Here is a 15,135-nt window from a genome sequence, read left to right on the forward strand (position 1 = left end):
ATTCACCCACACATGATTCTAAGTGACTAAATTCTAATTGTAATATCCTCCAATCCCTTATTCAGGATATTAATAAGCCTGATGAAATGCTGGGCTTTTGTAAATAACCCAAAAACTAATAAAAAATAAAAGATAAAAATAAAGGGAAAATCTGCTGTCGGCAACACTGAGGTGGTTCTTGGTGAGATTTCAAGAATAGTACAGCTCTTCGACTAGTGCCCAGTAAAGCAAAAGCAACTTACTCATGAAGGTGATACCTGATCTAAGAAAAGGTAAAGTAATCCAAACCATTTGGTATGGACTCTGCAATAAGAAGTCAATCTTCCTTGATATCACTTCAAGAAAACTGGACCATATCCGCATAACTGTAGCAATTAAGCACCATGCCATGGCCAATTTCCACAATTCTCGAGTACCCATACAAACATTCAGAACTAAGAACCACCATAAAAATGGCTCCAGGCTGTTCGAAAATTATTATAATAAAACCAAATAAAAGAACACAAGATAAAACATATGTTTAAAGTACTATAAGCTCCCATCTGAATTGCGCAGTAGACAGACAGACCTGTAGTTCTGTTAATTCAGTACCGGCGAGGCATACGGTCCATAAATCTTCCCGATGGGCATTCAAATGCCATATGGCCCCTACCACCGCAGTTATTACATATGACCAAGGAAACCATGCAATCCCTGCTCATATGACCCACCTGGTTGCAGCTCCTGCAGATAACATCTCGAAAACCAGTGTTGCGACCCCCACCACCCCTCTCTCCAAAAATCTCGGCCTTTGGGCATTGCCTAGCCACATGCCCAGCTATGTTGCACAAGTTGCAAACTGGTTCATTCTGACAGTCACGTGCTATGTGGCCAGTCTTCCTGCAGTTCTTGCATGCCTTATCATTTGTACAGTCAGCTGCAATATGACCTTGCTTGTAGCAGTTATTGCACAACCTCAAGTCCCCAGATGGCAACCCAGGAGTTGGGCAGTCTCTGGCACGATGACCAGTCTTATTGCACGAATGGCAGATTCCCTCATTGGGACAGTTGCTGGCCATGTGACCTGGTTCTCGACAATTCCAACATAATGATTGTGTGGTGCACTCTGATGCAATGTGCCTGTGAACAAAATGTTGATGGTATGGGTAAAATAATCCATTACAGTAGAGAAGACTTCTGTGTCATAAATATGGTTGTAATGCATGGAGGATTCATTACCCAGGAAGGTTACAGTTGTTACAAATAGCCACATTAGGGCATTCTCTTGCAAAGTGACCTGGCCGCTTGCAGTTGTTGCACAGATTGCCTTGGCTGGCACATAACCCACATAAATTAATGTGACAAGTTCACAAATAATCTAAATTATAATCATCCAGATCATACAATAATAATCATTTGACTCCATGCTTTCTATTCATAAATCCTCTAGAATAAAAAAGAACAATTCATGCCCTTCAAAAAATTCCAGAAGTCTATACCATAACCTAAGAAAAAAAATGCCCATTTAAGGATCTCAATTTTTGACAGGAAATACACTATATAGTGAAACTAAAAGATAAGCACATCAAAATCCAGCCAAGAAGTTATATTCTATGAAGGCCTGAATCCACTGGAAGTCCAAGAGAAATGTCATTTTTCAAAAGCTGATGAAAAAGGCAATTAAATCCTGGCCGTCTATTGGTATTCATGCAATGTAACCCTATCGTCCATGGAATACCCACTCAATTTTCCATATAATTCATGGTGAATCCAACATATTCTGATCAAATCACAGTAGCAATACTGCTTTCCTTATAATATATATGTATAACCCTTAGAACCCCACTCAACTCAATAGCTTAACAGCATAACCTCCAACTTAGTGAATCCACAAGAGGCTAGAGAAAAAGCAGAGAGTAGCAAAGCAAGAAGGCAACAGGAAAATATATGATGCGCATAATGATTATCAATAAAATAAAAGCAGCATGCCTCAAATGTAAAAGAGAATTGAGAAAGAAGTAGCCAGAGAAATTTTGATCAACGGTTTTCACACATGCCAAGATAATTCCCAAACAATAAGTATAAGTGTGTTAGTAAATTTCTCTCTTTTCTAACCTCTGTAGATAATAATATAATTTGAAATCAAATACACTAGTTTGACATCTAAAAACTATCTCAAACCTAACAAGCCAAATCAAAAGCATGTACATGGTGATGTCCGCCATAGTCATCCAAAAATAACCTACTACAAAGCTTCCCAAACTCCACAATCATATATATGTTATAAAGGGGAGAGGGAGAGGGAGAGGAAGAGAAAGCCATGCAAGTCAACCCTTGTTATGAACTCAATTCTAAAAGAGAGAGAGAGAGAGAACAATACATCAAACAAGTCAACCCTTGTTATGAATTCAATTCTAGGCAGCAATTTCCACAAAATTTTAAACAGGTAAACACATGATGACCAACATATGGAGTACATGTTTGCTCATCTACAAGTTAGATTCCACATACAGCAACGAAGAATTTCGAGTGGGGTGCAACATATGCTTTGATGGCATACGAACAATGAAATATGCATTCACTACACCCTCAAACCTATTTAAAGATAAAAACCTTTAAGAACTTGAAAACAAAAATTTTGGCAGTAGCATTGTGTGAAACCAAATCATTTTTCCCACCTGGGACTGGAATCGACAATATTGCATAAGGCATAAATTGCCATAGTTTCAACAAGAATTGGGTATTTTGAATAGGTGTTCAAATTTATTAAGAAAGAAATATGCTAGATGCATAATAATTCACTCACGTCCCATATCCAAAAAAGAAAGAAGAAGACCAGTTTATAACATGAAGTACACAATTGCTATCAAATTGAAAACCAAAAAAATAAGCAATAAATTGCTACTTCAATCTCAAATATACCATTTGGTAAGAATTGTTGATTATGCATAAAGCTCCTAGGTGCAAGTATCAGAAAAAATATATATATTATCACAACCAAAACCACAAACATGGAATATCCATTCTAAGGGATGCATCTCAGTGAGATCTCTTTGAGCAAACACACATGTCATCAAAGTCTGTCCATGTGATATGAAACAGTGCTATCTTGTTTTATGTTTTCATTCTCTCTTCCTTCCTGAAGCGACAAACAACATGAAAGAAAATATCAATCAAAAACCAAATAACCTGAAACCCCTACGTGACTCTCTCCTATAAGGAGCATCACGATAGGACAAGCGTTGAGATCGGATCCTGCGATCTCGTGGACTCCTGCTCCGGCTCCGACTCTGACTCCTGCTCCTGCTGGTGCTACGTGAACTCATGTTCAAACCTCCTCCAACCCACGTCAACCAACACCGATCCACAGATACACCACCTCCACCACCACCACAGCTTCTGCAGCTTCCCTGTCAACATTAATCATACATCGAATTATCTTCCTTAATCCACCTCATACTCCTATCTTAACCTTCAAACAGAAACACCAAATTCCAACACTATAACAAAATCCTTGTCCAACAAACAACCACCAGTCTAGTTACAAATCACTATATCCCACACCATACCATATTTGCTTTAAAGGAACACTTTTCTTCAACTAAAACACAGCCTCCAAGGAGAACTATATACCTCTTGCAAATAACAAAATACCAGGTAAATGCTGTCAGTGCCTAGACATGATAATACACAATAGCCTTAACTCCAACCAAACAACAAATCCAGCCACAGAAGAAGCAGGCCCCTCCTCCATATTTTCACATATCCCTTTCCATTTTCACATGAAGAGATTCATGGAAGACCCAAAATTTAGTTAATAACGGCAAGAAAAGGACACAGAGAAGGATGTTTACATTAGAAGGAAAAAAAAAATCAATAATAAGATCATTATTATATGTGCACATAACTGTGAGTGACAGGCATTAATAGTAAAAGTAGTAGTTGATAATTGCATTCCTCATCAACATAAAACTGATTTCTTATGGGTTTACTTTTCCATATGGCCCCAGTCTTCATCTGATTTTGGTGCTACATGCTCAAACAGATTTTTCTACTAGGGCTGTTCCACAACAAACCCTTGTATATCAAAGAAACCAATTAGCTTAATTCAATTTGTAAGATAGCTGATTCGCAACCAATGACTGATTGCAATTAAATATTGAGAATTTTTTTCTGTCAAGAGAAATTGAAAACTGTACTTTGTCTTTTCTGAGGGGGCATACACACACACACTACATGCACACATGAGTGTGTATTTCATTGATCCAAACTTATATGAAGGAGTGTTTCATTTGATAAATTCCTACCCCTCTGTATATGTACATATATACTATTTCTTATGTGAACTGAACCTTAAACTTCCCAAGACCTAAGGGCAGAGTCTCCTCCTTTCCTTTCCTCCACCAGCTTCTCCCCTGACTGCTCTTGACTTCTAATAGTCATTGACTAGGATTTCTCATCACAAGTTAAAGAATGCTATAACTTGGCCTGTGTCACATCTAACATGTTATCTTTACATAGTAGATCCAGGCACAGATAAAGCATGAGTATTGTGGTTGGTAGAGGACAAACATAAAACATATGGTACACCGAATGAACATGAATCATAAAAGCAACTCTAGACAGAACCGAATGGCAGAAATAATTTCATGTGAGCAGAAACTAAAAAAAAAAAAAGTGCTAAAAACTGACCCAACCCAATTAGTACAAATCAAATTGGTTCAACTTTCAACAACATGAAGCTCACTTTGGCTTGGGAATTGTGGAAATTGTCCTGGTTGGCACAGCTTGGAATTTCCTTATCTTCTAACAAATAAAACTGATACTTCAAGATGCATTTTTTAGTGATTTATGATTGCTTAATGTTTGATGCGTTTGTTTATATTCATTACTGTGTATATTATACAAATTCTATTAAAATACTTCATTGTTCTCAGGTTATGGCTCAAAATGATTTTTAAATACAACCATTATGTTTTGAACTTCAAAACCAAATACGTTTTAAGCAATCTTTAAATATCAGGCTTAAGGCCCAAATTGGTTTAGGTCCAATTGATCCATAATCCATCTAAACTGAATCAAATTGACCTCAACAAGTTTGGTTTAATTCAGTTTTTTCATGATTAGAAGTTAGGTTCAATTCAATTGAAGTATAAACCAATCATGTTGATTTGGCCAATTTTTTCTCCAAGAACAGACCAGACTAAGCCTTATTACACTCCTAACCCTAACAAACACCATGGGACACCTTATCCTAATTTTTCATCACAATTAAAACACACTTATAAACTTGAAACACAAAAACAGGAAGAGAAAAGCAAGATAACTAGAACTAAGAAACCTTAATGGAAGTCAACCAAAAGCAATAGAGGGAAAATGTAGCTTGAAACTGAGAAGATTGAATTTACTTGTCAGAAGTCTAGATTGACTAAAGGTTGAACCCTTATAATAACTCCACAGTTATGTCATGTAATAGGACAATGGATCTCACCAACTAAAAAGCATAGCCACACTACTTTAAAAGGGGAAGGAACATATAACAATGTATATAAGAGCGATAACAACAAAAGAAAATAGAGAGTTTTTTTTTTTCATTTTTTTTTCCTGGCTCCTACAATAGGCCCTGCTGAAGCAAGAAAAGGCTACCCAAAGGGTGGGTTTAGAACTGAGGTTCGCACACAATTAATTAAGTTTCATACTCAAATAACAACTAAGGTGTATGCAAATACTGTATAAGTAACAACAATTATACTCAAATAACTTTCATAACAAATTCGTATCTTCCAGCCACAAACACTACAGTAAGGGCAAATTATGAGAATGAGAGCATTCTCTTTTCTCCACTTCACCTAAGAATTGCCTTTTCCATTTCTCACTCTCTGCTTTCCATGGGACCAACCTGAAAGGAAAAAATACCAAAAATTCCTGGGAATGCAACATCCTTGCCATCTAAATTTTTCGTATTTTATCATCTGAATATCTGTGATGTGAAGTGCCTGAACCACACTTTCAGATATGCAGTATGCTTACAAGTGCAAATACGAAGCAACATTCATAGATTCAAAAAATTTGTGTCAGATCATAAATATAACATAGCAATCCAATAATTTTCCATCATTTCCAGAAACTTATTGATTGCACATAAGGCGTTTTTCATTTTGCACGAACCCTAGAAAAGCCCTAATCCTTCGAATTCTTAATTTCAAAAGAGAGAGAGAGAGAAAAAATAATAAATAAAAAAGAAAACCCTAGGGTAAAGTATTCAGCAGAACCTGCATCCAAGATTAAATAAACCAACCCTAGACGACCATGAATGAATGTTTGCACAGGTATGACATAGAGGATGAGAAAGATTCACGAACCTCTGAGCTTCTACACCTTCACGCCGATGGCAGTGGATTTGTTCGTCTATTTGTGCATTTTTGGGAGCAATTTATAGTAGAGGCTCGACAATGTGCCCTAGACGATCACTCCAATCGGACACGTGGCTGTCGGCTAAAGATGTGGCCCCGCGGTTGCGTGGGTCCACGGCTCAGTCGGACCAGCTTATGGGATTTTTTTTTTTTTTTTTCCTTTTTTTCCAACATTGAAATATCATCATTCTTTATCTTAAATTGTGCATTTTCCCGGGATATATGATAAGATATATGATAGATGTTGTATTTCATCCTACAAGAAATGAAATACGAGATCTTTGCATATTAAATTTAATAAATATGATATCCTTATGTTATATTTAATTTATAATATGAATAAAAAAATAAAATAAAATTTATATTATTTTTCAATATTTAAAATAAAAATTACATTACATTATAATATTTTCAATTTAAAAATATATGAAATTTCTCTTATATTTAATAATATTAGTGATTAAAATATTTAAAATTATACATATATATATATAATAACCACATAACCTTCTATGGTCAAATTTTTAGGATTCTCAATGGGAACCCAAACTTCAAGGTGCTAACAGGCCGTAACTAAACTTTATAATAATTTTTTAATTTAATTTGATAATAAAAAATTATTTTGTAAAATAAGTATTTAAAATATTAAAAAATGATAAATAAAAAATAAATTTATAATACATGATATATGTATATCTTGTATTTTAACTTGAGATTAAGAGGAAATATAAAAATGAAGGTGAATAATATATCTAACTACTAATCTTATCTTGTATTAGGTTAAACATATGACAAAATAAATTATGAGATAACTTATCTTATCTCATCATTCACTAAACATGAAAGGTAATTCATTTAACAACTTAATTTAATTTTTCAATGCTTTTATAGAGCACCTTTAGCATAAGAAGCACTTTCAAAGAAATATAGAAATCACCCTTAAAGTTTTTATTTTCACTAAAAGTACTTTAAATATTATCAAAGGTGCTTTAAGTTATAATTAGATCAATCATGATTAGTGAAATAAATTACTATTATGACTTGTTAAAGTAAAAAAATAACTTTAAATATTAAGTCAAATTAATTTACTTTAGGTGGTGTTTGTTTTTTAGCTGAATAAAAAAAATACTAAAATATAGATTTTTTTTTTTTTTTAGCTAAAAGTAACATAATGATACCACCCAACATTAATATTATGACATTTTTTATTCGCAAATGTCAATTTACTCAAGCACAAGGTCTATGTATCAATTAAACGTGTTCCCTCAGTAGGAACGAACAAATTGTTTGGCTAAGAAGTCGCCCTTTGTGTTTAAATTATTATAAGTTTCAACAAAGCGAGCAACATGTTGTTTCAGATTTCCTTTTCTATCGAATGATTCAAAAATTTTAAGTTGATAACTCACAAGCGTGTACATGTTATATCAATCCTCTTAGTATGAGACTTAGAGTACATAAGTGCACTTTATGATGACCCATTATTCCACAGTCTGATGGTATTAGTTATCATGTCTTAAAGTTGTTGGACTGATAGTGACATTATCGAGGCAAATTCAACAATTTGTCTTTCCATCCCACTGACTTGGACGCATGTGGTCCATCAACTAGAAAAGCAATTTTCAGAGGGTGAGTAAGTCCTTATCTTGACTCAATCATGTTTTGTATTTGTATCTCAACCTTGTTCACGAGGGAGATTATTTGCAAACCTTTCTACTCGATAGTTTTGGTAAGTTTGATAATGACATGAGTCATCTCAATTAATTATTTTTCTACAAATGTAGTGTTTGTTGTCATTAGTGGCATAGTCACTGAGAATAAAAATGTAAAAGAATCAGAATGGTTGAAGGAATTTTTCTCATTTAACATCCCATATGGTAATTTAGCGTGTGAGACAATGTTAGATTTGGCATTGACAACAAAGTATGGAGACTTATCCCAAAGTTCTCCAATGCTAAAGGGTGTTTTTTCCTACTATGAGATCTTTGGCCCTTTGCCCCAAAAGAAGCCAAGGTGATGAACAACTGATACTTATTGTGTGTCCCTCTTGGTTTTAGCAAATAAGTATGTTCAATTATTTGTTTTGTTAAAAGTGTAATAGTTGATTTTATTTTACTGCAAATCATGGGGCCCATAGAGGTACTAGGTGTTGATGTCAATGAAACAATGACAATTTTGCCATTGCCTTATCGACATGCGTAGCTTAAGTCTTTTTAGATGTTATAATCTTAATAGTGATCAATTTTTAACAAAATAGATGAGAAACAAAGATATCCCACCTAGCGTATCATAAATTTGTATGCACAAATTTCGGGAAGTTTTACAAGACAATCAAAACTATAGAAAATATATATATATATATATATGTATATGTATGTATGTATGTATGTATGTTAGCAAAACTTTGTACTAAAAAAAATAATTATGGTTTATAGACTCAAATATAATAAATTTTACAAAATAATATTTTCTCTATAATTCATTTACTTTGATCACAATTTGAATGACGACTATGAAAGTGTTTTCTTGATTTTTTTTAAGATCAATCTAATGTCTAAAACAACATGTTTTTGAGTGAATCCATTGAATGGTGAAAAACATGTATGTCATTTTTCTCGTTATAAAACCTCTTTTTCCATATGAAGTTGTTTTGTTAATCATCTCCATTGAAATTCCCAATATTTGATTTGCTTAATTCAAAGAATTCAACTCTTTGATTTTAACATATTGTCTTATTCCTTAAAGAAATTTGCCTACAAAATAATATTTATTTTTAATTATCTTTTATTCAATGGCTTGATTTTATTTTATTTGCATGACTTAATTTTGTAATTTTACAAATTTCGTCATATGTCATATTTTGAATACATGTCACATGTCCAATGTGTATAACACATAACTTGTCAAATTTAAATTTTGTTGAACTAATAAATCACAATTTTGATGATCAATTTATTGATAATTTAATCCACTAAAATTTTGATACCTACACCTAATAAATAAATATTTTTATCATTTATTATAAATACCATCATATTAGCTCTTGTTTTATCCTTTGTTACTCAATACCACCTATTCATATCCCAAAATATTCCTATCATATATTTGGCTTTTTATCCTTATATTTCATGGTTTTATTATTTGACTATAAATTTATAACTATCCTAATAAAAGCTTTTACTATTTACAATGAATACATCTTTAATTATTAATTATACTGGATAATATTAAATTTATTTGTATTATTTCACCTTTATTCACATGTGATAGTTGTGCTTCTAATTATTTTCCCCTAAGTTATATATTTTAAAATATAATTTAAATAAAATTTGATATTTGGTTGAGTTGATGGCTAATCTGACACTATTATGAATTAAGAAACAATCATGTAACTTAACTCGAACTCTAACATGAAGTACTAAATCTAAACCCAACCTAACCTTATTTTTTTAAACTTGGATTGAATTTAGGTTGGTTGAGTTAAACTTAGTTGGTTTGATCAATTGAATAATTTGAAATTTATATATATATTTAAAAAAAAATATTTGTATATATTTATATGAAAAATTAAATAATAAATAGGGCAAAATTTCAAGATAGCAACAAAAAAGTAAAAACTAAATTTACACATTTCTAAAAAAATGAAAAAATATATATGATATAATATAATTTGATATTTTCTCTTAAAAATCTAAAAGTAAAATGAATATTATTATATATGATAATATATAAAAATAAATATTATTATAAAGGATAATATATATTATAATTATTGTAAAAGCATTAAATCGAGCTTAGATAAGGCTTGGGTTGTCCGAACCTTCACTGGAGTCCAACCCAACTTAAGTTTGGGTTAAAAATAACCTAATCCAAGCCTAATACAAATATTATAAATTATTGTTCAAACTCAAGCAAATATCATGTTATGTTCAGGTTGAATAAGACCAATTGGTCCAAATTCCACCTATAATTCAAACGCACACTTTATTTTCTTTTTTCTTTTTTCTTTTTTCATTTTTGTCTATTATTAGCATAAAAATTTTGTAGGTAATTATTTCATACATTTGTATTAATGATACACTCTCACTATATAGATATTATCCACTTTTAACCTGAAAAGGGTCTTACGACTTTAAAACGCGTTTACAATGTTAAGATGAGTTTCTACATATATAACGCTAGAAACTTTATCTTTTATCCGATATGAGACATCACAAACACCATTCCATGCAGACACAACGTCCCCATTGTGTTCCATAAGATTGCAGGATCAAACAAACAAATACTCCCTATGGGACCAAATAAACCCCGCCATTGGGTTTGGAAATTGGCTCTTATACTATTTGTAACAACTCACAACTTTAAAACGCGTTTATAAGATTAAAAGGAGCCTTTATATATATAGCGCTAGGAACTTTCTCCCATATCCGACTTAAGACATCACACACACACACACACATATATATATAAAACATAAAATTTATATTTATTAAGTATAAATATTTATTATTTTTAATCAAGTAAAAATAAGACCACTCTCAATATCTCGTTGTATGCACTTGCAAATCAAGTAAGTGGGTGTTTGGTAAACCAACTTAATAATTTAATTTAAGTCATTAAGTATGTTTAGTAAAATAACTTAATGATATGACTTAAAGTAAAAAACAATTTTAAGTAAGAAAAATAATTAATTTATTTTTAAGTTTACATTTTTATTTACTTTTTTATTTTCATTTGTCTTAATTACCTCCACGATTTCTTTTTTGTTATTCCATAAACTTCATTGTTTTTTAACTTCCTTTACCCTAATTATAATTTTCAAGGATAAATATGTCGATTTGATAATTTAGAATAAATTTTATCAAACAAACTTAATACTTAAAATAAGAATTAAGTAATAAGTTTTAAATCAATAACTTAAATATAAGTGGACTTAAAATTAACTTAAGTATTAATTAATAAATATTAAGTTTTAGCAACCACTCCCAAAGTGTTTGCTTTTTGCCATTCCTAAATTCTTCAATTATTCATCTTAAAATCCCTATTTTGCTATTTTGCTTTTTACGGGTGGACCATTTTCATATTTATGAACTCAAAAATTAAGTGCGTTCCACACTTTTTATTTGGAAGTGTTTTTTTAAAGGAATCTTACCAATCATCTGTTTCTATAACAAAAGAATATAAGTGAAAATTTTTAATTTTTTAAAAATATTTTTCTAAATTTTGTCAAACATTTAAGCTTTTTTTAAAAAGTATTTTTTAAAACAAGTTTGCAAATTGTTTTTTCGATGTTTTGTATAACAAAAATATGTTTAAAAACCTTAAATATTTTTAACCTCTTTTCTATATGTTTAAATATATTTTAAAAATAATTTTTATATGTAATGTTTTGTTTTTAATCATTCTTTATATTTATATAATTATTTTTTGAAACATTTATTAGAAAATAGGTGAAAACAAGCAAAATAAATAAATAAATAAAAAGTCATTTTTAAGAACAGAAAACTAACTCTTGTTGAGTAATTATTTTCAAAAATAGTTTTTGTTATTTGAAAAAAAAAACATGAAAACACGTTCTACAACAAAAAAATAGAAAATAATTTTTTATTCTTAAAAACAAAGAAACTATAGTGTTTTTAGAAAACAGTTTTTAGTTGTTTTCAACTGTTTTTATATGTTTTTTGGGATTTGTTTTTAGAAAATAACTATACAGATATAAAGAATGATTAAAAATAAACCACTCTACAAATAAGTTATTTTTAAAATATATTTAAAAATATAGAAAACATATTAAAAACATTTCATTCCCAAATAGACTTTAGTTTTGCAAAACATCATAAAACAATTTTTAAAAACCGATCTAAAAAGTCATTTCAAAATTATTTTGAAAGGCATCGGTTGCCAAACAAAGCCCTATTTTCTTTCTTTTTATTTATTTATTTATTTATTATTTTTATTTTATGGTTATCAAAGTGTTTTTCTACTCTTTTTAATAATAAAAATTGTTTTCAAAATCAGTTATATAACATGACTTTTTTTTTTTTTTTTTAAAAAAAAAGAACACTTTTTATATTGTTAAACATTTATGTATTTTAATTTTGTTGTTCCGCTTGGTTGTTAAAGAGTTAAACACTATTCTTTTTTTTTTTTTTTTGTAAAAATGAATATTTATTAATGATTTAAGTGCACTTTAAATTAAATTATTTTTAAGTAATAGACTTAAAACTTATTTACTTAAGTTTGTTTGATAAAAGTAATTTAAAATTTATTTTAAATTATCATATAAATTGTAAATAATATTAATTATCATTATTGATTTCAACTAATATTTATTTTTTATTAATTTTAAGTAATAGATTTATTTGTTAAACATTTATATTTAAAATATTACACATGCATAAGATTATTACAAAATATTTATTGTAAAAAATGATATTGAACATCTATGTTCAAAATATTATAGATGTAGAAAATAATTATAAAATATTAATTATAAAAAATGAGTGTAGATATGGAATCATAATTGTAAAATTGTTTAATTTATTTAATAATTTAAATTAAGTTATGAATTGATACTGATTCATTAAAATATGCTCTTAATATTTATTACATAATAATTTAAGTTGATTTTAAATTAAATTATTTTTAGTAATAGACTCAGAACTTATTTCTTGTATTTCAGTTTGCAAATCTTAGATGGTTTTTTTTTTTTTTTTTTCTGAATCTATTAAATATTTTTATTTTGTTTTGTAGTTAATGTTATGATTATTTTAAAGAGATTTTCTAAATTTGAAGGACCGTGAAAAGGGGAATTATCATTTTAATTTATTATATGTATTTTTCATATTGTTTATGTAAAACATTTCTAATCTAAATTATTACATAAATAATTTAAGTTAATTTTAAATTAAATTATTTTTAGTAATCGACTCAAACTTATTATTTGATTTTTTTTTTCAAACTTGATAAAATTAACTTAAAATTTATTTTAAATCATTAGATTATCATATAAATTATAAGATAGTTCATTTTAACTAATATTTTATTTTTATTAATTTTAAGTAACAAATTTATTTATTAAACATTTATATTTAAAAGTTTTTCATTCATTTGAATAGGTCTAGATTTAGTAGGAATTTTAGACTCATTAAAATTTTGAATGTAAGACAAACTTATCTCCTGTTAAAAAGCATTTGGAAGATCATAACAAATTTCTTTTTGAAAAAGATCTTGAATCTCTTTTATTTTCTTTTGAACTTTATCTTCTAGAAGTTGTTCTTCTACCTTTTTTATATTGAATTTCTTTTGATATAAAATTTATGAGTTTATTTTCTTTGAATTAAATTCATCATTTTATTTATTGAATCACTTTTGAACTTGATATATTTCCTTTTTAGTTAATGGATATATAAAAGGAAAAAATATAGTGTTTCCTAATATTGTAATTTTGACACCTTCATCATTTACTTGAAAAAGGTAGAGTAATGTAATAAAAGGAGTTCCTAAAATTAAAGGTTTAGTCATATTTTGTACTAATATAAATTTAGTTGTAAAATAATAACTATTTTGATCGTATATGAACATTTTGAAGTTTAAACTCTATCTCTAATTTTCCTTTATTTGCAACAAAAAGTTCTTGTCCTGCTTTTTCATAATATTAATATTTAATATGAATTAATCATTCTTGAATACAATTCTTGAGTCTATTAATGCTACTATTTCCATTTCAAAATCTTCAACTATAATTTTTACATTTGTATACCATATTTGAAAATCTATTTTTGATATTGTATTTATAAATGATTATATACGGGTTTGTTTATTAGGTATTGTTATTCCTGGATCTTGATTATCAGATGTTTCAAAAAGATTTTGTTTATATTGTATTATATTTCTAATTGTTCATTTTCTTGTTTTAATTGATCTATTTGCTTTTTAATTTTTTTTTTATTTCTTCTTTCAAGTCTTCAATAGTTATAGGGTTTTGAATCTTTTTGAATCTATAGTGGTTTTTGTCTACCACTTTAATTTTTAAAAAAACGTGGATAAAGGGGAAAGAAAGAGAATTTATTATCTTCTGAAGTCACCTGATAAGGAAAAGAAAACTCTTATCCTTCTGTAGATTTCAAGAAAGAAAGCTCCAACTGCCTTAACACGTGGTGACGGATTTCAAAAAAATTTCAAACATGAAGACTCAAGATCGACTTCATCGTCTATAAATAGAAAAGCCCAACTTCCTTACCAGGGAGAGAAGTCGTCTATAAATAGAAAAACCAACTTCCTCACCAAGCAGAGTTGGAAATCCCAAGAGCTCAAGAGTGCAAGCATAGAGTGTTCTAAAAAATTATCTCTTTTGCTTTTGTTATCATCATCATAAAATGTTAATTATAAAAAATGAGTGTAGATATGGAATCATAATTGTAAAATTGTTTAATTTATTTAATAATTTAAATTAAGTTATTAATTGATATCGATCCATTAAAACATGCTCTTAATATGTATTACATAATAATTTAAGTTGATTTTAAATTAAATTATTTTTAGTAATAGACTCAAATTTTATTATTTGATTTTTTTCTTTTTAAGATTGTTTGATAAAATTTACTTAAAATTTATTTTAAATAATCAAATTATTATATAAATTGTAAATAATATTTATCATCACCTGATTTTAACTAATATTTTTTTATTAATTTTAACATTTTTTTATAAAGCATAATATTTATTACATAATAATTTAAGTTGA

General features: G+C 28.9%; 1 protein-coding gene across 1 annotated transcript; it reads right to left on the reverse strand.

Moving 5' to 3' along the window:
* Positions 1–309: 309 nt before the first annotated feature.
* Positions 310–6,556, reverse strand: LOC100241979 (zinc finger protein GIS2). Its single transcript, XM_002279417.5, has 4 exons — positions 6,342–6,556; positions 3,169–3,389; positions 1,219–1,311; positions 310–1,119 (listed from the first exon to the last, which is right to left on the reverse strand). The coding sequence occupies exons 2-4, from the start codon at positions 3,303–3,305 to the stop codon at positions 585–587; spliced, it is 765 nt and encodes a 254-aa protein (XP_002279453.1). The 5' UTR covers positions 3,306–3,389; positions 6,342–6,556; the 3' UTR covers positions 310–584.
* Between the last annotated feature and the right edge of the window lie 8,579 nt (positions 6,557–15,135).

The sequence above is a fragment of the Vitis vinifera genome, chromosome 18, assembly GCF_030704535.1.
Source record: "Vitis vinifera cultivar Pinot Noir 40024 chromosome 18, ASM3070453v1".
In the NCBI taxonomy this organism is placed as follows: domain Eukaryota; kingdom Viridiplantae; phylum Streptophyta; class Magnoliopsida; order Vitales; family Vitaceae; genus Vitis; species Vitis vinifera.

What these genes read in the sequence shown, in the direction of transcription:
- LOC100241979 (XM_002279417.5), bottom strand. Translation starts at nt 3,305, where the DNA reads ATGAGTTCACGTAGCACCAGCAGGAGCAGGAGTCAGAGTCGGAGCCGG. An exon ending in GAGTCACGTAGGGGTTTCAG is followed by an intron (nt 1,312 to 3,168) that starts GTTATTTGGTTT and finishes GTTATGTGCCAG; the next exon opens with CCAAGGCAATCTGTGCAACA. An exon ending in AACAACTGTAACCTTCCTGG is followed by an intron (nt 1,120 to 1,218) that starts GTAATGAATCCT and finishes TTTTGTTCACAG; the next exon opens with GCACATTGCATCAGAGTGCA.